Genomic DNA, 24494 nt, shown 5'->3' with positions numbered 1-24494 from the left:
ATAAGGGGGGGTTCTCGGGTTCAAACCCCCACATTACGTGTCCAAAGCTCCGCCCCCCCATTTGTGGTTTTTTGTATTTTTAGTGTTTTTGGTGTGTTGCCTATAGGGGGCGCAGCGTTTAGGTTAGCAGCACCAACATTTCAGGGATTTGTTGGGAGACTCTCCTGAAGATACCAACCAGGTTTGGTGAGGTTTGGTTCAGGGGGTCCAAAGTTATGGACTTGGGACATGTAATGTGGGGGTTTGAACCCGAGAACCCCCCCCCCCCTAATGTCAGAATTGTTGAAGGCTTTCATGGGCGGAATCACTGGGGTTTTCAGGCTTTACAGCCATGTTCTAGTAGCATTTTATCCTGATGTTTTGCCTGCATCTGTGGCTGGCACCTTCAGAGGACTTCTAGTTCTTCTTGCATGAGAATCAAAGGGCAGGGGAGAGATCAGCGCGGCACAACTCAGTTCAGAACCTTAAAAAGGGGGGGGGAAGAGATGACTGAAGGGAATGCTCTGGGAGAAATGCTTAGACTTGTTGTTTAATTGAAGCTCCCAAGTTTGAAACGCAGAGAAACTTTAAAACATTTTTTTCTATTCTTGCGTTCCAGATCCTGGACACTCCTTACCTGCTGAATCGGCACTGGAAACACTACCTTTCTGGCATCGTTTTAAAAAATCCAAATATTAACTTGACGTTTGAAAAAGTTTACAGGTAACCATTTCATGTTTCTGTCCTGTAATAATGTTTCTTTTGGCAGCTTCAACAGTTTGTGTTTGAAACTGCTCGAAAATGTACAGCCGAGTGTAAACCTGTGGCCCACATGGGGTGTAGTAGACAGGAAGTAAAACTTCCTTTTTATGCTCTGGCATTTTTTCACTAGGTAGGAAGAAGGTGGTCAGTCAGAGGTGGGATCCAGCAGGTTCTCACACAGTTCCCGAGAGTGGGTTACTAATTATTTGTGTGTGCCGAGAGGGGGTTACTACTCGGGTCTGCTTTTCCGTTAGAAATCCCATTAGGTCCAAAAATCATAAAGTCCTGTTGTTTCCTACGTGGCTGGTTAGCGAAGGTAGAAAACGGGATCATTCTCCCTGTTGGGCTGTTTTAAAAACATGTTTTAGAAATATGGTAAAGTTCCTGGTTTAAGAAAAGTCTCTTTCTTTTGATTTCTAGAAACAAAATTAAGTATTTGAAAGTATTAAGTATTTGACAGACAGTCAATTAGAGGAGAAGTAGTTGTTTCTGTTGGCAGTAGACGATAGGTCTTGCTATAATGAGTTTAAATGATGGACAGAAAGATACCAGCTGGAAGTTAGGAACTTTTTTTAACAGTAAGAGTTTTTTACAGTAACAGAGAAATTATTAATGCCCCGCCCCCGGAATGCCCAGCCACGCCCCCGTCGTGCCCCGCCCAGCCCCATTGGCGCTACGCCACTGTTTGAATCCCACCACCATGGGAACCTGTTACTAAAATTTTTGGATCCCACCACTGTGTCAGTGTCTGCCTCTGTATCCGTGTGAAAGCATGCCACCTGCAGGCTTCTTGAGGTTCCTGCAGAGATTCAAGTCAAGAACAAGGATATAAACTTCCTCGTGCATTTCTGGGAACCCCAGAATCCAGGCATCTCACTTGCTTCATTTTGCAATAGGATGCTTTTAATCTTGGGACTTCAGCCATGGCTAGAAACTCTACTAGAAATCCATAAATACTCATTTTAATGGTTCGCTGGACTAGAAATCGTGGAGAGCAGTTTGTATGCTTTCTAATTCCTCAAAAGATTGAAATGAATGATTATGAATTCCTAGAGAGGCTTTTCCCTCCCTTAAATGTGTGTGCATTAATGGGCATCTTTCTAAAGGTGTACAGGGGAGTTCTTGACAACCCTAGTGTTGTAGGATGGATGTGTGCGTTTCCCATTAACTGTGATACTATACAGAAATCACAGCAAGGAACTACCGTATATGAATCTGCCGTTTGTTAGGAGTCTTCCTTTCTGAAGGAGGTGAACTGAACTCTTGAGGTTGGTGTGCAAAGAGTACCATACACATCCACTTCCCAACTGTAGTGAAAGAAAACTTGCAATATTGATCTTGTGATCATCGCATGTGGTCTGCATACATGCAGTGTGCGTCATTCTCAGCACCGGAGCAGGTGCGTGAAATGAAAACTTGCAGGAGACATTTTGCCATATTCCTTGCAAGACGTTCAGGGCACTGACCCAGGAAGGGATTTATCCGCCGTACACATTTTTGCTGCTTGAGTCCTATCGATTTGTGTATAGGATTACTGTGTTCATCTTAAGTGAGAGTTAGGCCCCTTCCGCACACGCAGAATAATGCATTTTCAAACTACTTTGACAACTGTTTGCAAGTGGATTTTGCTATTCCGCACAGCTTCAAAGAGCATTGAAAGCAGTTTGAAAGTGCATTATTCTGCATGTGCGGAATGAGCCTTAGTTTAGATAAGTGGAGCTTGGGTTGTCTGTCATTTTTTTAAGTCCTGCAAACCAACTTTAGGCTTGTTAGCACTTAACTGTCTGGTTATGAAACTAATCAGTGAAATACATAATTTATATATATATTAAATCTCCAGTGCCTTGTTGAGGAGACAGTTCCTAAAATACAAAATGCAAACTGATATTTGTTCCTAGAAGGCAATGTTTCTGTTTTCCCATGCTTTTTATTCCATGTGGGAATTTCAAATGGTATCCTAAACATTGTAACCCTTATTGCAAATATGGCAGCCCTTATAGTTCAAGTGGCTTTGGAGAATGCCAATTCAAGACATGTCAGTATTATAATGGTTCAGAATCAATCAACGTGGCAGCATTTATTTTAACTGGATGTTTACTCAGGGCAAAGAAAAGCAAAATTTGTTGTCATCCTGAAGGGCAAAAGATGCTGCCAGTGTTGTTAGTAAAAATGATCTGTGCGTTTCTGTTTCGGGATATTTATCAGGATAAGGAAGGCAGCTGTTGTGTCTCTGGCCCTTTCCCCACTTACCTTAAGCCCCGCGCTACTCTCCTCAAGTAGCGCGGGGTCCAGCTGCACTCCCCACTTCAGGGGCGGCGAGAACACAGCCGCCCCGACGCTGCCTCTCTCGCGCCCCCTCAGCGCCCGTAATTCCTGGCGCCTTTTCAAATGGCGCCTTTTTATGACCCCAGGAATTGCGCACAGCAACCCTCTGACAAGGGTAAGTGGGGAAAGGGCCTCTGCTGTCTGTAAAATCCTTCCTTCTGGGGTCCCACATCTGGGTACCTGTGGTAGTCAGCCCTACTTATTGGGGGACACATTTTGATTCTGCAGGTGAACTTATTTCATTAATTGCCGAGTTAATTTGACAACAGCTTTCGCACATAGCTCTGTTGCTACTCTTCTGAGTGATATATGCATTAGTCTGTTTAGCTGTTAATCCGGAGAATTCCTGGATATGTCCCGAAGAATTTTGGGCTTTTTAAAATTAGATGGCGGTCTCTGTCTTTCAAAGGAGGTGACATTGGAAGCTGCTACCAAAAAAAAAACCAGATGGGTGTTGTTATTTCTGGGAAACGAATCTTAACCTGTGGCATGAGAACATAAGAACTAGCCTGCTGGATCAGACCAGAGTCCATCTGGTCCAGCACTCTGCTACTCGCAGTGGCCCACCAGGTGCCTTTGGGAGCTCACGTGCAGGATGTGAAAGCAATGGCCTTCTGCGGCTGCTGCTGCTCTTGAGCACCTGGTCTGCTAAGGCACTTGCAATCTCAGATCAAGGAGGCATCTTCAACTGCCTGGCTTTTTAGTGGCAGATATTTCCATTTAAAATCTGTTTCCCTAATGATGTGTCCTTTACATGTTTCTGTAGTGACTGCAAAGAAAACAAGGGGATTTACACCTCACTGGGCTTAGAAAACCTCTTCAATATCTACGAATTTTTGAACGTGAGCATGGTAAGTTGATTTGCCTTGTAGCTGTGAGGGTGTTTAGCATAGTCTTATTTGACTTCTCACAAATCAACTGTGAAAATACGTTGCTTGTATGCCAGTTTTACAGGTGAGCTGGTCATTTTCTGCAATTAATTATAATATTAATTTTGCCTGGTTGAGCGGGGAGCTGTGATGCCTCATGATAGTCACTGACTCTGTTTGAGAGCTCAATAACATACACTTCTTACCTTGATATTTATTTTACAGCAGGCTAAGGAGATAGGAAGGAAAGACTGCGCTAGGTACATTTGTTATTAACTGAGGGGGGAAATCAAAGAACATTTCCTCTGCAAAATCATCTTTATGGGAGTGGGGAGAGTTGACTGGTGGTTGTCATTTAGGATTCGTTCCTTCCTTCAGGCATAAGAACAGCAACCCTCCCACAAACGGGATTTTATGACTGTTCATGGTCAATACTGGCATTTGCTTTTCACTGCAAGGATATGTGCACAAACGGGCAGTAGTGATACCCTATAAAACAGACATCTGCAAAAATCTGTCGGTGATTTTTCAGACATCCTCATGGTTTTACTGGGGACTTCCATTCTTCCCATGAAAATTCCGTGATTTTGGCCATTCATCAACACCATCACTGTCATTAATAGTCGTAGGCATCAAGCAGCAACCGATTTATGGAGACTCCTCCTTGGGTTTTCACAACAAGATACAGAGGTGGTTTGCCATTGGCTGCCTGGACTTCCTTGGCAGTCTCCTTTGCAAGGGGTGGCCAACCTATGGCACTCAGGATGTTCATGGGTTACAATTCCCATCAGCCCCTGCCAGCATGGCCAATTGGGAATTGTAGTCCATGAACATCTGGGGTGCCATAGGTTGGCCAGACCTGAACTAGGGGTTGACCCTGCTTAGCTTCCAAGCTTGGGCTAGGGGTGTGGCTTCCTGCTTAGCTTCCAAGCTTGGGCTAGGGGCATGGCTTCCTGCTTAGCTTCCAAGATTGGACTAGGGGCGTGGCTTCCTGCTTAGCTTCCAAGATTGGGCTGGGGGCGTGGCTTCCTGCTTAGCTTCCAAGCTTGGGCTAGGGGCGTGGCTTCCTGCTTAGCTTTCAAGCTTGGGTTAGGGTCGTGGCTTCCTGCTTAGCTTCCAAGCTTGGGCTAGGGGCGTGGCTTCCTGCTTAGCTTCCAAGCTTGGGTTAGGGGCGTGGCTTCCTGCTTAGCTTCCAAGCTTGGGTAGGGGCGTGGCTTCCTGCTTAGCTTCCAAGCTTGGGTTAGGGTCGTGGCTTCCTGCTTAGCTTCCAAGCTTGGGTTAGGGTCGTGGCTTCCTGCTTAGCTTCCAAGATTGGGCTGGGGGCGTGGCTTCCTGCTTAGCTTCCAAGCTTGGGCTAGGGGCGTGGCTTCCTGCTTAGCTTCCAAGCTTGGGTTAGGGTCGTGGCTTCCTGCTTAGCTTCCAAGCTTGGGCTAGGGGCGTGGCTTCCTGCTTAGCTTCCAAGCTTGGGTTAGGGGCGTGGCTTCCTGCTTAGCTTCCAAGCTTGGGTAGGGGCGTGGCTTCCTGCTTAGCTTCCAAGCTTGGGTAGGGGCGTGGCTTCCTGCTTAGCTTCCAAGCTTGGGTAGGGGCATGACAAGACTAACAACTTGTCATTATAGATGTTCGCATTCTGGGATGTGTAAGGATTTGGTGATAATTATTTTTGGCTCATTTTTTCCCCTTCTCTGTTTTTCAGTATGCCGAAGAAGTATCACTGAAAATCAGACAAATTAATATCAATCTGAGCAATATCATTTTGCTGGATGAAACAGGAAAGGAGAATCTACTGAATTTCAGTTTCTCAGGAATAAATGAGATCAACTTCATAGCGTATCTGTCAGAGGTAAGATAACCTCTTTTCTCAAGTGGCTTGGGGAGAGAGTTTTGACACTAAAAACAGTTCAAAATGTTCACAGTGGAGGCTTCTGTTTTGATGTAAACAAGACACTACATGCCCGCATGTACACATGTAGCAAAGTGGTTGGTTTTTTTTTGGTGAGACAAGAGCTGTCAATCTGGCTGCCTGTCCATCTAGCACAGGGGTGGCCAACCTATGGTACTCCAGATGCTCATGGACTCCAGTTCCCATCAACCCCTGCCAGCATGGCCAATTGTAGTCCATGAATATCTGGAGCACCATAGGTTGGCCACCCCTGATCTAGCCTGTTTTTATCCTGACTCCGAGGAGCTCAGGGTATCAAACATGGTTCCCCCTTTCCCATTTTATCCTCAGAGCAGGTCTGTGAGGCAGCTCTGTCTGGGGGATTCTGATTGGCCCAAGCTCAGCCAAATTAGCTTCTTGGGAGTCAAGACCTGTCTGTATGCTTTGTGGTCTTGCCACGTCTCCAGGGGACGGCAGGAGTTTGTGGCATCCTGGCTGTTTCTGCTTGTAGTTTGTGTTTCGTCTGATGTTAGAGCTTTGCTATATGGAAATGTGCGGGCTTCAGGAAATGCCTTTTGCAGGCTGGGTGCACCTGGACTGTTATCTGGAAGCGCAGGCTTAAGAGAAGAAGAAGAAGAAGAAGAAGAAGAAGAAGAAGAAGAAGAAGAAGAAGAAGAAGAAGAAGAAGAAGAAGAAGAAGAAGAAGAAGAAGAAGAAGAAGAAGAAGAAGAAGAGGAAGAGGAAGAGGAAGAGGAAGAGGAAGAAGAAGAAGAAGAAGAAGAAGAAGAGGAAGAGGAGGAGGAGGAGGAGGAGGAGGAGGAGGAGGAGGAGTTTGGATTTATATCCCCCCTTTCTCTCCTGCAGGAGACTCAAAGGGGCTTACAATCTCCGTGCCCTTCCCCCCTCACAACAAACACCCTGTGAGGTGGGTGGGGCTGAGAGAGCTCCGAGAAGCTGTGACTAGCCCAAGGTCACCCAGCTGGCTTGTGTGGGAGTGCCCAGGCTAATCTGAATTCCCCACATACGCCTCCACAGCTCAGGTGGCAGAGCGGAGAATCAAACCCGGTTCCTCCAGATTAGATACACGAGCTCTTAACCTCCTACACCACTGCTGCTCACAAGAGAAGGAGCAAGCTTGTGAATAGGCGAGGGAGAGTAGAGGGGGAGTTGTTGCCTAGTAACAGGGCACAGGGAGAGCACAGCAACTCTTATTGGGATGGTTTGGCAATGAATCAGTGAAGTGTAACCTGTCTGATCAATAAATCAATTTCAGTTCTATCCGAGTCTGTTTTTTTTAAGAGATCCATGGAACACGATATTCGGGGCGGTATTCCAAATCCTCATGGAATGCTCTAATGCACAGGTGTCAAACTTGGGCCCCTCCAGATGTTGTGGACTACAGTTCCCATCATCCCCTGCCAGCATGATGCTGGCAGGGGATGATGGGAACTGTAGTCTGTAACATCTGGAGGGCCGCGAGTTTGACACCTATTCTAACGTGTGATAAAGCGTAACATGGCACTTTTACCGAGTTTTGTGTATTTCTTTGGGGACCCGACCTCTGTCTTGGCTGGTGGAAGAGCAACAAGAGGAAGGGAGTGGGAGAAAAGGGCAGTGTACCCTTTTGGACAGCCCGTGTGGCATATTGGCTAAGAGTGGTAGACTCTAATCCGATGAACTGGGTTTGATTCCCTGTTCTTCCATATGATCAGTGAAGTCTAATCTGGTGGACCAGGTTTGATTCCCCACGCCTCCCCATGAGCAGCAGGCCCCAATCTGGAGAACTGGGTTCGGTCCCCTGCTCATCCACAAGAAGCCTGCCAGGTGACCTTGGGCCAGCCACAGTTCTCTCAGAACTCTCTCAGTCCCACCTGTGTCACAAGGTCCCTGTTGCAGGGAGAGGAAGAGGAGGAGTTTGTAAGCCTCTTTGAGACTCCTGGTTGAGAAAAGCAGGGTATAAATCCAAACTCTTCTTCTTAAAGAAGAAGAGTTTGGAACAGCAGTGGCGTAGGAGGTTAAGAGCTCGTGAATTTAATCTGGAGGAACTGGGTTTGATTCCCAGCTCTGCCGCCTGAGCTGTGGAGGCTTATCTGGGGAATTTAGATTAGCCTGTGCACTCCCACACACGCCAGCTGGGTGCCCTTGGGCTAGTCACGGCTTCTCCAAGCTCTCTCAGCCCCACCCACCTCACAGGGTGTTTGTTGGGGGGGGGGGGGAAAGGAGTTTGTAAGCCCCTTTGAGTCTCCTGCAGGAGAGAAAGGGGGGATATAAATCCAAACTCTTCTTCTTCTTCTTCTTCTTAAACATAAATGGACACGATTACAATTTGAAACAAGTATTAAGTGGTAAAATCAGAAGCTCCATGGAAATGTGGAGTTTGAGAGCGGAGTTGGGGCAGAGGGGAAGGCACCAGGTGAATGTTCCTGTCAAAAAGGGCTGCAGGAGAAGGCGGCTGCAGGGCATTGATGCTGGACAGATCTTCAGGGATCACAGTGAACGAATGTGACGTACACCTGCCTTCAGAAGGTTTAAGGCAGTGGTGGGATCCAAAAATGTTAGTAACAGGTTCCCATGGTGGTGGGATTCAAACTGTGGCGTAGCGCCAATGTGGGCGGGAGCCGCGATGAAGGCGTGGCCGGGCATTCAGTAGAACATTCCTGAAGCGGGGCTGTAGCAAGGGCCTTAGCCGCTTCTGTGATCCTTAGGTGGGAAGCTTGAATGCCACAGGCGCAGGCTTCCAGGCTACACAGTTACACCTCCCTGCTAGACTGCTTCCAGTTCTGCACGCTACTGCTGAGAGGAGGGTGGCCCCTAAAGCCCAAAACCATTGGCAAAAGAGCCACCAGTGGTAACCCCCTCTGCGGCACACTGGAAATGTGGGTAACCCGACTCTCCTGGAACCCATAGCCCAGGGAACCTGCTGGATCCCTCCTCTGGTTTAAGGGCATCTACTGTGTGATCCTGATGTCTGCTTATAACCTCTGCAGGATGGGTTCAGTATCCTACAGCAGGACTTGGATGGTCTACCTGTCCATTTACGCATATTTGACTGTTGATCTATTCAGCTGTTGAGGGGTCTGTGTCGGGAGTTTGGTCCTGTGCTCTGGAGTTGGAAGCCAGAAGCACGTGCCCAGCTCTGTTCGCTACCAATAAATTAGAGCATTTCATGTATCCTGTGGATGTTGAGGGCCGCTTATTTTGCTGTGTGTCTGTGATGGGGAGGGCTGAATGACTCAGCTGCCACCTGATCCAGACATGCACCAGAATTAGCTACTCTTCGAGGTCACCTGTTGTGTCTGCAGGAGAACCTGTCTGCAGCAGGGACGTAGGTATAGATTTTTTATGGGGGGGTTCAGGGGTGGGGCCACACCCCACCCACCCCTAGGGCATGGCCACGCCTCCCCAAGCCCCGCCTCCAGCCTACCACTTATAAAAGCAGCTCTCCGAGGTCAGGGATGGCAGACTCCCCTTTTGCGCCCCCCCCCCCCGGCAGCCGCTGTGATGCTGGAATCCACCCCCAAACAGCATCACTTTCAATGGTGTTTAAACTAGAGAGCCCAAATTCTCCTTTTAAATCCACCTGAAAGGGGGAATCTGGGGTCCCCAGTTAAACAACATTGAAAGTGATGCTGGTTTGGGGTGGATTATCCTCCAGCCTGAAACAGCATCACTTTCAATGTGGCGTAGTGGTTAAGAGCAGGTGCATTCTAATCTGGAGGAACCGGGTTTGATTCCCTGCTCTGCCACTTGAGCTGTGGACGCTTATCTGGGGAATTCAGATTAGCCTGTGCACTTCCACACACGCCAGCTGGGTGACCTTGGGCTAGTCACAGCTTTTCGGAGCTCTCTCAGCCCCACCCACCTCACAGGGTGTTTGTTGTGAAGGAGCAAGGGCAAGGAGATTGTAAGTCCCTTTGAGTCTCCTACAGGAGAGAAAGGGGGGATATAAATCCAAACTCCTCCGCTTCTTCTAAACTGAGGACCACAGATTCTCCCTTTAAACCCATGCCGAAGGGGGTGGATTGAAAAGGAGAATCTGGGGAAATTTGGCGGTGCCTGCTGTCAGGGGTGCAATTGTTAAGCTAGAAGCACCAAACTTTCAGGGTATCTTTAGGAGTCTCTCCTAATGATACCACCCAGGTTTGGTGAAGTTTGGTTCAGGGGGTCCAAAGTTATGGACCCTCAAAGGTGTAGCCCTATCTCCTATTAGCTCCCATTGGAAACAATGGGGGATGGGGGCACCCCTTTGGGAGTCCATAGATTTGGACTCCCTGGACCGAGCTTCACAAAACCTGGGTGGTATCAATAAGAGACTCTCCTGATAGTACATCCCAGGTTTGGTGGAGTTTGGTTCAGGGGGTCCAAAGTTATGGACCCTCAAGGGTGTTGCCCCCATCTTCTATTAGCTCCCATTGGAAACAATGGAGGATGGGGGCACGCCCTTTGGGAGTCCATAACTTTGGACCCCCTGAACCAATCCTCACCAAACCCAGGTAGTATCATCAGGAGAGTCACCCAAACAATCCCTGAAAGTTTGGTGCTGCTAGCCCAAACATGCGCCCCCTGCAGGCCAAAAACCGAAAAAGCACTAAAATGTTTTAAAAACCCACAAACGGGTGGGCGGAGCTTCGGATATGAATGGGGGGGTTTCAAACCCGAGAAACCCCCCCCTTACCTACGTCCATGGTCTGCAGATTTCCTTTCAGCTGTGCCTCCAGTTTTAATTCAGAACAGGCCGCAACTGTCAGAAATCTGCGTTACACAGCCTCTAAATACGTTATCAATATCACCTTTTCTGTCTCGTGCAGATCAACAAGAGTGTTACCAAAGTGGATCTCTTGTCATTTGCTAATGACTTGGAAGCCAGCGCAGACCAACTGGTGAGTCCCAATGAACTGAAACAGAGCTGGCATTCTTCGTGTGATGCATGACAGGACTTCCTTACAACTGTGGAACTGTTCACTAAAGCATTTTCCATTCCTGAAATGCTCTTGGAAAGTAATGTTGCCTTATTCAGGCTTACCTGAAGCATTCTGACTCCTTCCTGGAAAGGAGGAGGTTCTATAATCAGAGGTTAAGGTTGGATCTAGTCCAGGGGTCGGCAACCTTTAGCACCCAAAAATGCCATTCGGCCCCACCTCCACAAGCCCCGCCCCTGGCCTCCACAAGCCCTGCCTTCAGCCAAGTGGGCGGGATAGACAGTGGCAGCAACGCAAACGACAGCAAGTTGCACTTGGGAAACCCACCACAACCAGCTACCAAAATAGTAACTTATTCCACGTGGCCTTCCAGAAACAGTGGCCTGTTGTGTCTGCATTCTGTCAGCCCCACCTGCCTCACAAGGTGCCTATTGTGAGGCAGGGATGGGAAGGTGACTGTAAGCCACTTTGAGACTCCCTAAAGATAAAGAAAAAGCAGGGTATACAAGCCGACTCTCTACTTCCTTCTTCTACGTCTTCTTTGAGGGGAAAAGCCATTAACTTCGAATAGACTTTCTGTTTAACAGTAAAGGAACAATTAATTAATTATAGAAATCTGCAAAGAGCATTAATCATCCCCCTCCCCCTTTCATGTGCTACCACTCTGGTTGGAAAAGGAGAATGTCAGATATAATTCTTTATATCTATATCTATCTATCTGTCTGTCTATCTATCTACCTATCTATCTCTATCTCTATCTCTATCTCTAGCTATCTATATCTATATATCTATATATAGATATAGATATATAGATATATGTATATATATTTGTCTATATCTATATCATCTCTCTCTCTCTCTCTCTCTCTCTCTCTCTCTCTCTATATATATATATATATATATATATATATATATATATATATATATATATATGTAGAGAGAAAGAAAGATAAGAAAGAAAAGATGTTTACGCATGAGCTGCCCGACTCTGTTGCAGCTTTGGCGTGCCCACAGTAAATGGCCCTTCTACTTGGATCTGTGGGAGGGTAACTGGTTCCTACAGGTAGCTATAAATGCTAATGTTGTCAGGAACAAGTATTGACTTTATGTATTGTTAAATATATAATGTATGTATTTTATTTCATTTTCTATTCTGTTTTGTATTACTTTTTAATGTTTATCAACTGTGTCCCCTTTTAATTATTATCACAGATTATATTTTTGATGCCAGTAAAGCTGTATGTATGTTTATTTGCAGCCCAAAGGAGCACTAGAAAATGCCTTGAAAGGTCATGCAAACAATATCCGGATGATACATAACCAACAGGTTATCCCCCTGGAGCAAGCGATGGTAAGAAACTTACATTTGTTATGCAAGATTGGACAAGGGAGTTCTACAAACTAGAAAACAGTTTAGGATATCAGCCATGACTTTTCCTCCATACGTCTGCATTCTAAGGCTGGTCTCACTTACGCAGTGCTGGCCTCGAACGGAGACCCCTGACCTTTTTGAGACTGTGGGCACCTTGGGAATTCTGACACTGTGGTGGGCACGGCCACAAAGTAGCTGCTACAGAATAGGTGCCCCAGGAGGCAGAGCCAGGCGTAAATATGCCTTCCAGAGCTCACTTGCATGCCCAAAGTGAAGATCCTTGTGCCCTGGTGGCTGTTCCGGCCCAAACAATGTTTAAAAATCCACACAGCCAATCAAATCCGCAGTTGTTTATCAAAAGCCTTGCTGAACAAAAACCCACATTATTTATTATTATTTATTTATTTATTTATTTAATTTAATATACCACCCCATCCCCGAAGGGCTCTGGGTGGTGTACAACATAAAATAGTATATATAAAATCAGCATGAATATAATTTCCAAAAATACACTTAAAACAGTAATTGTTTTAAAAGGCGTCTCCATGACCACTTGTAAACTAAAACTTAAACTTAACCCTCCCTAAAAAGGAGGAGGGGGAAAGGTAATGGGTCCTGATGACATTGAAGACCCAGGAAGTAATGGGAGGGGGGGCACACTCAGCGGCTGGTCTCTCCAAAGGCCCGGTGGCCCCTCACTTTGTAAAAACACCAAGAAAGGTGTTGATGGGAGGGGGGCACACATACCATATTGGGGACCCCAGTGTGGAACATGGGAGGTTGCTCATGTGTGTCGACAAAGCATAATACAAGTGTGTGGGGGGGTGCTGTTCTGTGGTAGAGCCCCTGCCCTCCCTGCACAATGTCCCAGTTTCCATCTCTGGCATTTCCAGTTGAAAAGGATCTTGTGTTCTGGGGCGGATCCACCCAGGAGAGCCACCATCAGTCAAGCAGTCAGTACTGGCCTGAATACACCAGTGGCTGCGTACCTTTTGAGTAGATTCATGTATTTACATCGTTGTTGGTAGACAGCATGCTCAAATGCCATGGGCTGCGTTCTGCATACGGGCTGGGCTGTCCTGCCTGTTGGTCCATGGTCAGCTATGGAGATATTTCTTCCTTGTGGCTGGTTCCTGTGGATCTGTTCCGCTGGCAGAGGTGCTTTCCTCTGGCATATTGCATCAGGGTGGGCTCTTTCTACTGAGGAACATGCCTTTATGAATGGACCAAATCCACAAGAGCTCTTGCCACACACATGCCACGATGTTGTGTAAACACACATGCACTTTCGCAGGTGTGTGATAGCTAAGCTCTGTAACCTGCAAGAATCTCTGAGTAGTACAGATGGTTCTCTCTGCCCCACTTGGATTTCACCACAACCCTATGAGGTAGGTTAGACAGAACAAAGGAGCCAAGAACACCCAGAAATCTTTGGTGGTTAAGTGGAGATTTGGACGTGGTGTTCCCCACACTCCGAGTCCCCACACCAATTCCAGGTACCTCTCAAAAAAGGGACTCTCCCGACTCTGGTTTTAGTTCTGCTTCAGAGTGGCCCAGAGACAGGTGGGAACTGAAGTAATAGGAGACACCAGTAAAGGCAGAAGGATTACTTGAGGAGGTCCAGTGAAAGCGTGTCACCAGGGGGGGGCCAGGAGGCAGCCCAGCAGTACCGGTCACGCACCTAGGTGTAGCAAGGGCATTCAGAACCTTGGGACCAAAGGCAAGCGGAGATGGTAGGGTGCTGAGCACACATGCCCGAGGCAGTTTTCCCTCGCTCTGCCCTGCAGGATCACTGTGCTGTCGCTTTGCCTGTCCAAATTACAGGACAATTAGCCAAGATGGAAAAAGAACAGCAAGAGAAATTTTGAGAAAGTGTTTTTGGTAATAATTTTCTGTCTTATAGCTGCTCCAAAGCTAGATGTTAAATGACTGCGGCCAGCCTAGTAACAAAGACTCAGATAACAAGCATTTCAGACGTATTTTAACAATTTTATTTGGATATCACTCCCTCGACCATGATAGAAATTCAATACTCAGTGACAAGATGCTTAGCAGTCGGGGGGTGGGGGGTGGACGGGCAGGTTGGGGGGGGGACACCACTTGCGTTTGGTATCTTCCTGCCCTCTTCTTTTCTCTCCTTACTAATTACAACGCATATTCCGGTTCTAAACAACCTCCATTCTGAAAAGCAAAACTGTTTTGTTTCTTGTCTGCTTTTCCGCCTGCGCCTCTCCTAATTAACTCTTAATCATTCTCAATCTTCTTTTTCCAAAAACTGACTGTCAAGAAATATGTTAGAGCTAGGGTAAGTGCTTTTCCTTTCTTATGCGGCAAGCAAGTTCCTGGGTTGTGCTCCTGTTTGGTTGACTCTCATTTTCGATATTATACCTTTATCAGTCATAACAGAATGCACCGAGTGTCTTTTCTATATGCGGTAGTTGCCAGAGTATAAATGGTTTATGAACAGAGTAAAAAGAAGCTTGCAGTCTAATGCCTCGAAATACGAGCAACAAATGAAGAGGGAGAGCCAAAACCGTTCGCTTCGGGCTCTTTTGAACTTCGGGGATAGGATCAGAAGGGCCTTGAGGGTGAGATCTTTTTTGCTATTTCTTTTTTGCTTTGGACTCCCAGGAGCTGATCTCCCCGGTCCTTTAAGGAGGAGAATCTTGGAGTGATTGCAAAATTTGCATTAGAAATTTCACAGAGATTTCGTTCTAGTCATAGCTAGAAGGTTGCTGGCCATGTTTTGAGGCTGTTCATATTTTTATTTATTTTATTTATTTATTGGATTTAATATAACGCCTCTATCAGCGAAGGAACGTCTAGAATGATGAACAATATAAAATATCATATATAAAAAATATACATACAATTTAAAACAGTTACATTCTAAAACAATGGAACCTATATACAATACAACCTATATGCAACCCTCCCAGAAAAGAATAATGGGTCCCAATGATGTTGGGGTCCCCTGTAAAGCAGAGGGGGGGAGGGAGGGCACCTCGGTGGCTGGTCTCTCCAAAGGCAGTGGAACAGTAGCTTCGGTCTGCCCAGCAGGCCCCAAGTGGAACTCCCAGGGCCCGCAGAGGGTCCAGGACAGCTAGTGGAAGAAGCGTTCCACCAGGGCAGGGCCAGAACCAAACGTAGAAGCCCTAGCCCAAGTGGGAAGCCAACCCAGCTGGTCATTGAGACCCAGGGACTGCCTCTAGTAGAATTGGCCCTCTACTGGGCAGAGAGGAGTGCGAGGAACCGGGACATATGGGGTAATGTGATCCCGAAGGTACGAGGGTCCCAGGCCGCGTAAGGCCTTAAATGACATGCTGTGTGAAGCTGTCCCCTGAAAACAGATGACAACGTCCCCCCACCCAAAAAAAACTAGCAGCCCTGTTTCAGGTTCTCCCATTCCCAGTCTAGAATATATGCAACATATGTACCCAACATCATCATTTTACATTTCCTTTCCCTTATTCACAGTAGACACTTCGATATAGCCACCACCAGATCAAGAAGTGTTAGGATCCAGCCAGTTCTCTACCCACTTCTCTAGAAGGCGGTTACTAATTTTTTCTCTTTCACGGTGCGAGAAGGGGTTACTAAAGCAACCTCCCCTGCCCAATAGGGACTGGGCGTGTGATGTCTTGGCCCGCGCACCACTGTTTGAATCCCACAACCATCGGAACTTGTTATTAAAATTTTTGGATCCCACCACTGTAAACCAGATCATGACATTGAGCAATCCTGTCTCTCATGACTTCTGCTAAAAAAACAAAAGGGCTTTGGATTGAGGCAAATTTTGCCCCACTAGCTTCAGAGATGCTGAGGTTCCCTTCCATGGCCAACTTGAAGGCTCATCGTAATCCAGTGGGCATCTGATTCGTTGTAATGGACGCGTCTGGTCTTCAAGGCATTCCGTGCCCTCCCACATCAGGACCTCTTCGGACCGCATGGGCTGTACACTCTCAATGTGTAGGGCAGGGGTGTCCAACTCTGGTGCCCCAGATGTTCATGAACTACAATTCCCATCAGTCCCTGCCAGCATGGCCAATTGGGACCAGTGCTCTCTAACCTATTAATAAATGACCTGGAAGTAGGGGTGGGTAGTGTGGTGGCCAAGTTTGCAAATTATGTAGGATGTAGGCCAAGTATACCAAATTAAGTGGGAGGGTGAGTGAGAACCTTGAAAGGATTGTGAAAGAGCTCCAAAGCGGACTGCGTGATAAATTGAGGTGAGTGGAGCCAAGAAATGGCAAATGCAGTTCAATGCTTGTAGCCAAAAATGTAGAAGTATTGAAGTGCACTTAGGGGCAAAAAATCCAAACTTGACATGTGCCCTGAAGCTACAAGGGTCCAGTGCTATCAGTCACAGACCAGGAAAGCAGATTTAGGCATCTTAGGTTGGTTCCGGTTTGTAGGAATGTCAACTCAATGCATGGCAGCTGTGAAAAAAGGCAAAACTCTATGCTGGGGATCATTAAGGAAAGAGGAATTGATAAATAAAACTGCAAAGATTGTCATGCCCTTATATACAAATATCGCCATTAGAATGCTGTACTCGCGCTTGGAATACGCAATGAGTACTGTGTTCAGTTCCTGAGTCACCCACATCTCAAAAAGGATATCGAAGAGAAAAAAAAAGTGAAGAGAAGGGCAAGGGGGATGGTTGAAGGTTTGAAGCACCTCCCTTATGAGGAGAGGCTGCAGCCTTTGGGACTCCTTTAGTTTGGAGGAGGAAGTCTGAGGGGGGGGGATATGGACGTTGGGGATCTATCAGGAAATTATGCATGGGGTAGAAAATGTTGACAGAGAGACATTTTTCTCTCTTTCTCACAATACTAGAACCAGGGGGCATCCATTGAAAATGCTGGGGGGAAGAATTAGGACTAGTAAACGAAATAGGACTAATAAAAGGAAACACTTCTTCATGCAACGTGTGATTGGTGTTTGGAATATGCTGCCACAGGAGGTGGTGATGGCCACTAACCTGGATAGCTTTAAAAGGGGCTTGGATAGATTTATGAAGGAGAAGTCGATTTATGGCTACCAATCTTGATCCTCTTTGATCTGAGATTGCAAATGCCTTAACAGACCAGGTGCTTGGGAGCAACAGCCACAGAAGATCATTGCTTTCACATCCTGCATGTGAGCTCCCAAAGGCACCTGGTGGGCCACTGCGAGTAGCAGAGAGCTGGACTAGATGGACTCTGGTCTGATCCAGCTGGCTTGTTCTTATGTTCTTATGTAGTCCATGAACATCTGGGGTGCCAGAGTTGGACACCCCTGGTGTAAGGGAACAAAGTGTACACCGTGTTTTGAGCACTTACATTTTCCATCTGCTGGAACTGAGTTTAGCTTAAAATACTTTACTACAAAGTGGACACAGTACATGTATATGCCAGTTACATTTAGAATATAGTCTTAGACTGTAGCTATGGTAATTTGGTGTAGGACAGGGGTCTGCAACCTGCGGCTCTCCAGATGTTCATGGACTGCAATTCCCATCAGCCCCTGCCGGCATGGCCTATTGACCATGCTGGCAGGGGCTGATGGGATTTGTAGTCCATGAACATCTGGAGAGCCGCAGGTTACAGACCCCTGGTGTAGGAGCACCAGCAGTCTCCAGGTGGGGACCCCTGGAATCACAGCTTATCTTCAGACTTCAGAGACCAGCTTCTCTGGAGAAAATGGATGCATTGGAGGGTGGACTTGGTGGCATTGTCCCCTACTTGATGTCCTTGCCCTGCCCAGGCTCCACCCCAAAATCTCCAGGAGTTTCTCAACCTGAATATGGCAACCCTACTTCTTCACCCCATGCTGGTGGCCGGGGGAGAACCTGGCCACTCCCCTTGCTGGGATCCCAGCAGCCTGTTCCGCTAATAGTGTCGCCTTCCCCTGAGAAGGCCTCTTTGGCTGAGGAAGCTGCCACGATTCGCGGGGGAGATCTGACGTTTCCAGACTCTCTTGTTCTTATTCAGTGTGTGGATGAAGCTCCAGAGGATCACGTTGAGGAATATGCTGCCACAAGAGGTGGTGATGGCCACTAACCTGGATAGCTTCAAAAGGGGCTTGGACAGATTTATGGAGGTCGATCTCTGGCTACCAATCTTGATCCTCCTTGATCTGAGATTGCAAATGCCTTAGCAGACCAGGTGCTCAGGAGCAGCAGCAGCAGAAGGCCATTGCTTTCACATCCTGCATGAGTGCTCCCAAAGGCACCTGGTGGGCCACTGCGAATAGCAGAGAGCTGGACTAGATGGACGCTGGTCTGATCCAGCAGACTCTTTCTTATGTTCTTATGTGATATAATGTTTCTTTCTCTTTTTTTAATTCAGAGTACTTTAAACCAGAGCATTAGGTTACTTCAAAGAACATCATCTGAACTTTCAGTAAGTTTTGCTGAGTTTATTGCTTCTCTAACCCTTCCGATGGTACGGTAGGTAACGTAAGAATTTTCCACTTTGCTTTGTGAATGCAGGGTTTTGCCCTCTAGGAATGCTCAGTAGTCTGCTCACACTAGGAGTTAGTTTCTTCTAACCCCTTTTTTCTCCTCCCACGTAGCAGAGATGGGCCAATGAAGTAATTTGTAGGCTAAAGAAGGAGAGAAGAGAGACAGCTTTGGCCCAGTCATGTGTGCGATGGAGGAGTCTTTGCCCTCCTACCGGTAACACCAAGATATATTTGAACAAGAAGGTTTCTTGGAGCAAGAGGAAGCAGAGCCCCATTTAGGGAGTAGCCAGGTTTTAGAGGGGAGCTGAGAAGCAGCCATCTCAGATGAGAAATATATGCTCACATAACCTAATGACTTGGCAGATGAAGACGGGAACTGGAATGATTTCTGTCTGAACCCCAGGCTGATACAGATAAGGCGGATTTGCCTATCTTTTTAATCTCAGTGATAAGTGAAATGAAGAGTCAGAGGCTGTGTTTGATCCTGTTTGCTTTCCCTATGCTCAGATGCTGTAGTAGTGTATAACCTGACACTGCGCAATGGTTTGGGTTTGTTTTGGTGTGTGTATCCATTGTATGCTTTGCAGCCACAAAAAGTTTCTCACTTGAGCTCATGTTTACCGCAGTATAAAGCAGAGGCAAGGAAGTTTCTGAACTGTAGAGAGAATCTCTTAACTTGCAAGATTTAAAGATTTCCCCTGCTTCCACCTTCACACTGAGACCAGGAGGGCATTTTGACACTTTTGAAGAGGGTCTGGTTGGGGTTGCTGGATGGTTGCCATTTGATCAAAGGCTGGCTGGTGGCTGCAGAGAGGAAAATCTAGCGTGTTTGCGAATGAGTGGATTCTTGTTGAAGTCTAGAAACCAGGGGCAGAGCAACGGGAAACTTCCAGCCTGGAGACATGTGTGCCATGCATCCCTGCCAGCCGAAACGCCTGCCCAGAACACCCGCCCACACCCTGCACGGCTGAAGCCACTCCTCCGCCGCTGCTCAGCCTAGGTCATTACACCCCACCCATCCCCCTGGGCGTTACACCTCTGCTAGAAGCTTAAAACTAGACCAGCAAAATGAATCCCTCATTATCTAGGGCAGTGGTGGCGAACCTTTGGCACTCCAGATGTTATGGACTACAATTCTGGCAGGGGCTGATGGGAATTGTAGTCCATAACATCTGGAGTGCCAAAGGTTAGCCACCACGGATCTAGGGTCAGAACAAAGACTAATATGTTTTACCACACCCCATGGGTATTTGTCCTGACACCGATTTGGTGAGCAGGACTGTATGATAACTTTGTTCTTTCGGGTGCGGGATGCAAAATATAGCCTGTTTGATTGAAACAGATCTGAACAGGCAAGAAAGAGACTAAAAGAGGAGAGGCACACAGGACAGATTATGAACTTTTCTTAGACATGTCCCTTTCTAGTGAAAGACTGTGGACCACTCAGACTATCTGCACCGGGACTTCCTGACAGGACAGGCCTTGTGAACCGGTTGGCTATAAACATCTCTTTCTTGTTTCCGGGTCTATTTTTCATCACCAAAAACATTGGAGATTGAAAATATCCCAAAATGCAATGTGCAAAGAATTGTTTGTTTTCAGTAGTGTGTGTTGTAGTCCTGGGGACAGGGTAGAGAAGAGGAGGACGACAGACGTACACAGAGACCTAGCTCGGGTAAAAACAGGACTCAGCTTATGGTCGCTGGAGCATTTGTGCTACCCGGGGCACAGATCCAGGCAGTGGCGTAATGCCAACAGGGCGGGGTGGGTGCACGACACCCTGGGCGTGCTCCTGTGTGAGGGTGGGGCGTCCCTGCATGTGGCAGGGGCGGGGCACACGCGTGCCCCGGGCGCAGTTCCCCCTCACTCCGCCCCTGGATCCAGGCATCTACCTGTCACTGGTGGCACTGTTCCTCATCCTGTTTGTGGGAAGTAAACCTGGAATGGCAGATCCTGTGATTCCCCCAAGCATGTAAGCCCTGCATGGTCCCTTGCCACCTTTTGAGGGAGAGCACCCAAGCTGGGCATGACCTCGAGGCCCCAAGAGAGGTGGCCATGCAGACAGGGCCTTCCTTCCCGAACAGATCTAGTCTGGTGCCTAAAACCACCTCAAAATGGGGACAAGAAAGAAATGTAATGAGATTGCCAGCCATGCTACAAAAGATGCAGCCTATAAGGAACCAGTAAAGTCCAGGCCAAAAGTAACTTTTCAAGTTCTTTATTGAGCTGGCATTCTAAGTCGATCACAAGCAATGCGGGAACTGACCTCCCAATGTTCAAACAGCCTCTTTTACGGGCACCCCACCAGTTCCCGCCAAAGTAAGATAAACACCTGTAGTTCCCATCCAAAAACCACATTGAAACAGTTTCACACAGGCAGAGGAGATACAGATACTAGAAACTACAAATACAAGAAACACTCCCCAATCTGGTTGTCCCGCCAACCTGGTCAGACGAAAACCTTCCAAGGCTAAGCAGCAACTTTACACAGCCGAGGGAGGGAGGCCTGGCCAGAGCAAAATGAACGAGGGCCTGATGGTGGAGGGAGCTGACTAGAGGGTAGACTTGGCCTCTCAGAGCCTCCTCTCACCCACCCATGAATGCTGACCCCCGGCTGCCAGGAATTGGCTGGCTGTCTGGCTTGGAACACTACTAGGCCCTGCCCACGAGGCACCATTCAGAACTTCCTTTCCCGGCTCCAATTCTCACCTTGCAGCCACAAAACGCTCCTGGGTAAATGCATTTACCACACATGCCCACAGCAGTTCCATAATCACAGATCCCCTAATGCAGTGGTTTGGATCCAACCAGCCATCAGTAGAAAATACTATAGCGCAGCAGTGGCGTAGGAGGTTAAGAGCTCGTGTATCTAATCTGGAGAAACCGGGTTTGATTCCCAGCTCTGCTGCCTGAGCTGTGGGGGCTTATCTGGGGAATTCAGATTAGCCTGCACACTCCCACACACACCAGCTGGGTGACCTTGGGCTAGTCACAGCTTCTCGGAGCTCTCTCAGCCCCACCCACCTCACAAGGTGTTTGTTGTGAGGGAGGGGGCAAGGAGATTGTAAGCCCCTTTGAGTCTCCTACAGGAGAGAAAGGGGGGATATAAATCCAAACTCTTCTTCTTCTCCCCAACAGTACCCTTTGGGTGTCAGATATTCATTCATATCCTGGAGTGTTAGGTGGGCAGAAAGGCAATTGGGAAGTGGGTCATAGTGAGGGTGGGAGATGGGGGCAAAATTGCCCTTTCCTCTGTCTTCCATAAGCACTGCTCTGCAGGGGCGTTCCATTATAAAATGGCGCCTGGGGCACCCCCACAGCTGCCTCCACAACCAGTTAAGTTCTGCACCCCCCCCCCACACACACACAGCCCCCCTCAACCTGGGTGAGTGGAGCCAAGCAAGAGTCAACCACCTGTTCGCTCACTGCTTCCTCTGCCAGCCTGCACCACCACCCCCCAGGCCCCACCAAGCTCTCTTGACTTCAGAGGCTTTGACTGTGCTGAGTGGAACAGAGCAGCTCACCTGTTGATTCTTCCATTCACCGCTGCTAACTGCTGCTTCCCACCGCTCGGCAGGCAGGTAGGCAGAAGCAGCAGCGGGTAGAAGCAGTGGCAAGCAGCAGAGGACAGAAGAAGTGAGGTGCAAGCAGCAGGGGGAAGGGGCAGCTGGGTGCGCCCCCCACATGATGCCCACAAATGACACCCTCTGTCCCCCCCATAGTACGCTGCTGCTGCTCTGCCAACGGCTGTTGAAGGCGTGGCCTGTTCTGTCTTTCCCCCCTTCTCGCTGCAGCCCCTCAACCTGTATAGCTTTTTATGTGCATGGCTCCCATCGCTCCAGAATTCATCAAGAGGGCAAGAGCGGAATGCTCCTGTGCTTCTGCTGACAGTTGTTTGGATCTAAGCCAGCATATTACCGTGACACCAGTTGCCACGTTTGCCTCTGACTCATTGATGAATAAGCTGGATCAGGTGATGAATAAAATCCAGCATGCAAGTATGAATGAGCTCTAAGCACCATTAACAAGGTCAGGGCAGTAGACCCCTCGGAGCTGGATAGGGGCACAGGATCCTTGTCTCATTATATATGCTAACATTTTGTATTTCTCAATCCTATGCATATGTCCTAGTGTTAGGTCTCGCAACCTTAAGCCAATAAACAGACTCTGATCGGTAGTATTTATTGCATAGGCAGCAAAGCAGAGGCAGAGCTACCAGGGGGTGGGGGTGAGTTGTGCATTGCACCAGGCGCACGCCTGGGTGTGTGTGGGGAAAATCCCCCCCGCAGCAGCACCCCCACACACACACACTTACCTTAGTTCAGCCTGAAAGTGGAGGCTGGAAAAGTGGCCTGTTCACTTGAGGCTGAAAACGGCCTGGTGGGAACTACACTTCCCAGGAGACTTTGCGAGCCCCAAGGTCTCCTGGGAAGTGTAGTTCCCACCAGGCTGTTTTCAGCCTCAAGTGAACAGGCCACTTTTCCAGCCTCCACTTTCAGGCTGAACTAAGGTGGGGGGGGCAGGGGGGGGCGGAAAACGCAGAGAGCGCACCGGGCGCAGTATGGCCCAGCCATGCCTCTGCACCGAAGCACCACACTTGGCAAAGCCAGTTCTGACGAAGCTGGCATTCACAGTCTTCTTTATTCCCCGTAGAGAACCACCCTCCCATTTTCCCAAGAAAACAGTCTTTGAAGCTAAGGCGCCATAAAATAGAGATCACAGAAAGAATGCACAGATGGCAGTGGATACATGTAGCAGGCTGGTTACATACCATATATACTCGAATATAAGTCAACCCAAATATAAGTCGAGGCACCTCATTTTCGCCCCCCAAAACTGGGAAAACTTATTGACTGGAGTAGAAGTCTAAAGTGGGAAATGCAACCTTGCCGGCTTCCTCTGCCCACCTCCATCCGAGGCCCCGCGGGGTCTCCGATGGAGGTGGGCGGGGGATCTCTGCACCCTGCGCCGGGCTCGGATCCAGGCTGGCCCGCTTCCCCTTCCCACCTCGCTGTATGGCAGCGAGAGCAAGGAGGCTTTGAAAGCCGGCAGCCGGCTTATGCGAGGCTTTGACAGCCTCCTTTCTGCAAAGTCAGGGTCAGCGAGGGGCCGTTCAAAGCCTCCCCTCTCTCGCTGCCATGGCGGGGGGGCTGTTAAAGCCTTGCTGAAGCCGGCTGCCAAGGCAACCGATTTCTGCAAGATTCAAGTATGAGTTGAGGAGGGCTTTTTCAACACAAAAAAAATGTGCTGAAAAAGTCGACTTATATTCGAGTATATACGGTATGTCTTCCCAGCAGCAGCAATTTGTTATTTTAAGCAGTTTCACCGTTCCCCAGAAATATCTGGATCCCCTAGATAGTATCCCCCTGACACCTAGCTCTGTTCAGGTTGGTTACATCCTGCATTGTACTTATGCCTGCCACCTTATGACCTGGGTATAAGGGCTGGTGAATCTTCAGTCTCTTGAATTCTGGCTTAATAAAAGCTAATAAAACCTGCTTCCCGATCTCTCTGGGAATACCTGTGGATAGATTAATTGTAGCCCGGTACCTTTATCTCCTGGTTGAGGCCTGGTGGTGTAGAGCAATCACCTTAGCTTTGTTCTAGGTGTAATGCCCTGCCTTCTTCCTTTAGCCTTGGACGCCACTTTGGAATTCCACATAAAGAAAGGAAATGCCCGTGTGGCATGGGTTCTGTGGAAACAGTATCTCACATGCTGTTGGATTGTCCTTTTTATGAGATAGGTAGGAAGAAGCACATAATCCCCTTCCTGCATGGAAGCGAAGGCATTACAGATAAACAGAAGGTTATATATCTTTTAAACAGCCACAACTACGAGCTGTTGGAAGCGGTGGCTAAATTTTTAAATGGTGTTATTTTAACTTGTCAGAAGTTGTAAAGGCTGTTATTATCTTGCAATGTTAATGTGAAACTATTTATAT

The 24494-nt window shown here is 47.9% G+C and overlaps 1 protein-coding gene across 1 annotated transcript in view; it reads left to right on the top strand.

The window, feature by feature from the left end:
• The window catches only part of PROM1 (prominin 1), a 66436-nt gene that overhangs the window by 22779 nt on the left and 19163 nt on the right, over positions 1–24494 (top strand). The window contains exons 9-14 of the mRNA XM_048508703.1: positions 599–702; positions 3833–3917; positions 5629–5775; positions 10623–10694; positions 11992–12084; positions 18438–18491. Of these exons, the coding sequence (XP_048364660.1) occupies positions 599–702; positions 3833–3917; positions 5629–5775; positions 10623–10694; positions 11992–12084; positions 18438–18491 (555 nt within the window). The remainder of the gene's footprint in view (positions 1–598; positions 703–3832; positions 3918–5628; positions 5776–10622; positions 10695–11991; positions 12085–18437; positions 18492–24494) is intronic.

Source organism: Sphaerodactylus townsendi, linkage group LG10, assembly GCF_021028975.2.
Source record: "Sphaerodactylus townsendi isolate TG3544 linkage group LG10, MPM_Stown_v2.3, whole genome shotgun sequence".
Classification (NCBI taxonomy): Eukaryota; Metazoa; Chordata; class Lepidosauria; order Squamata; family Sphaerodactylidae; genus Sphaerodactylus; species Sphaerodactylus townsendi.
This window is presented reverse-complemented; position numbering and strand designations above follow the sequence as displayed.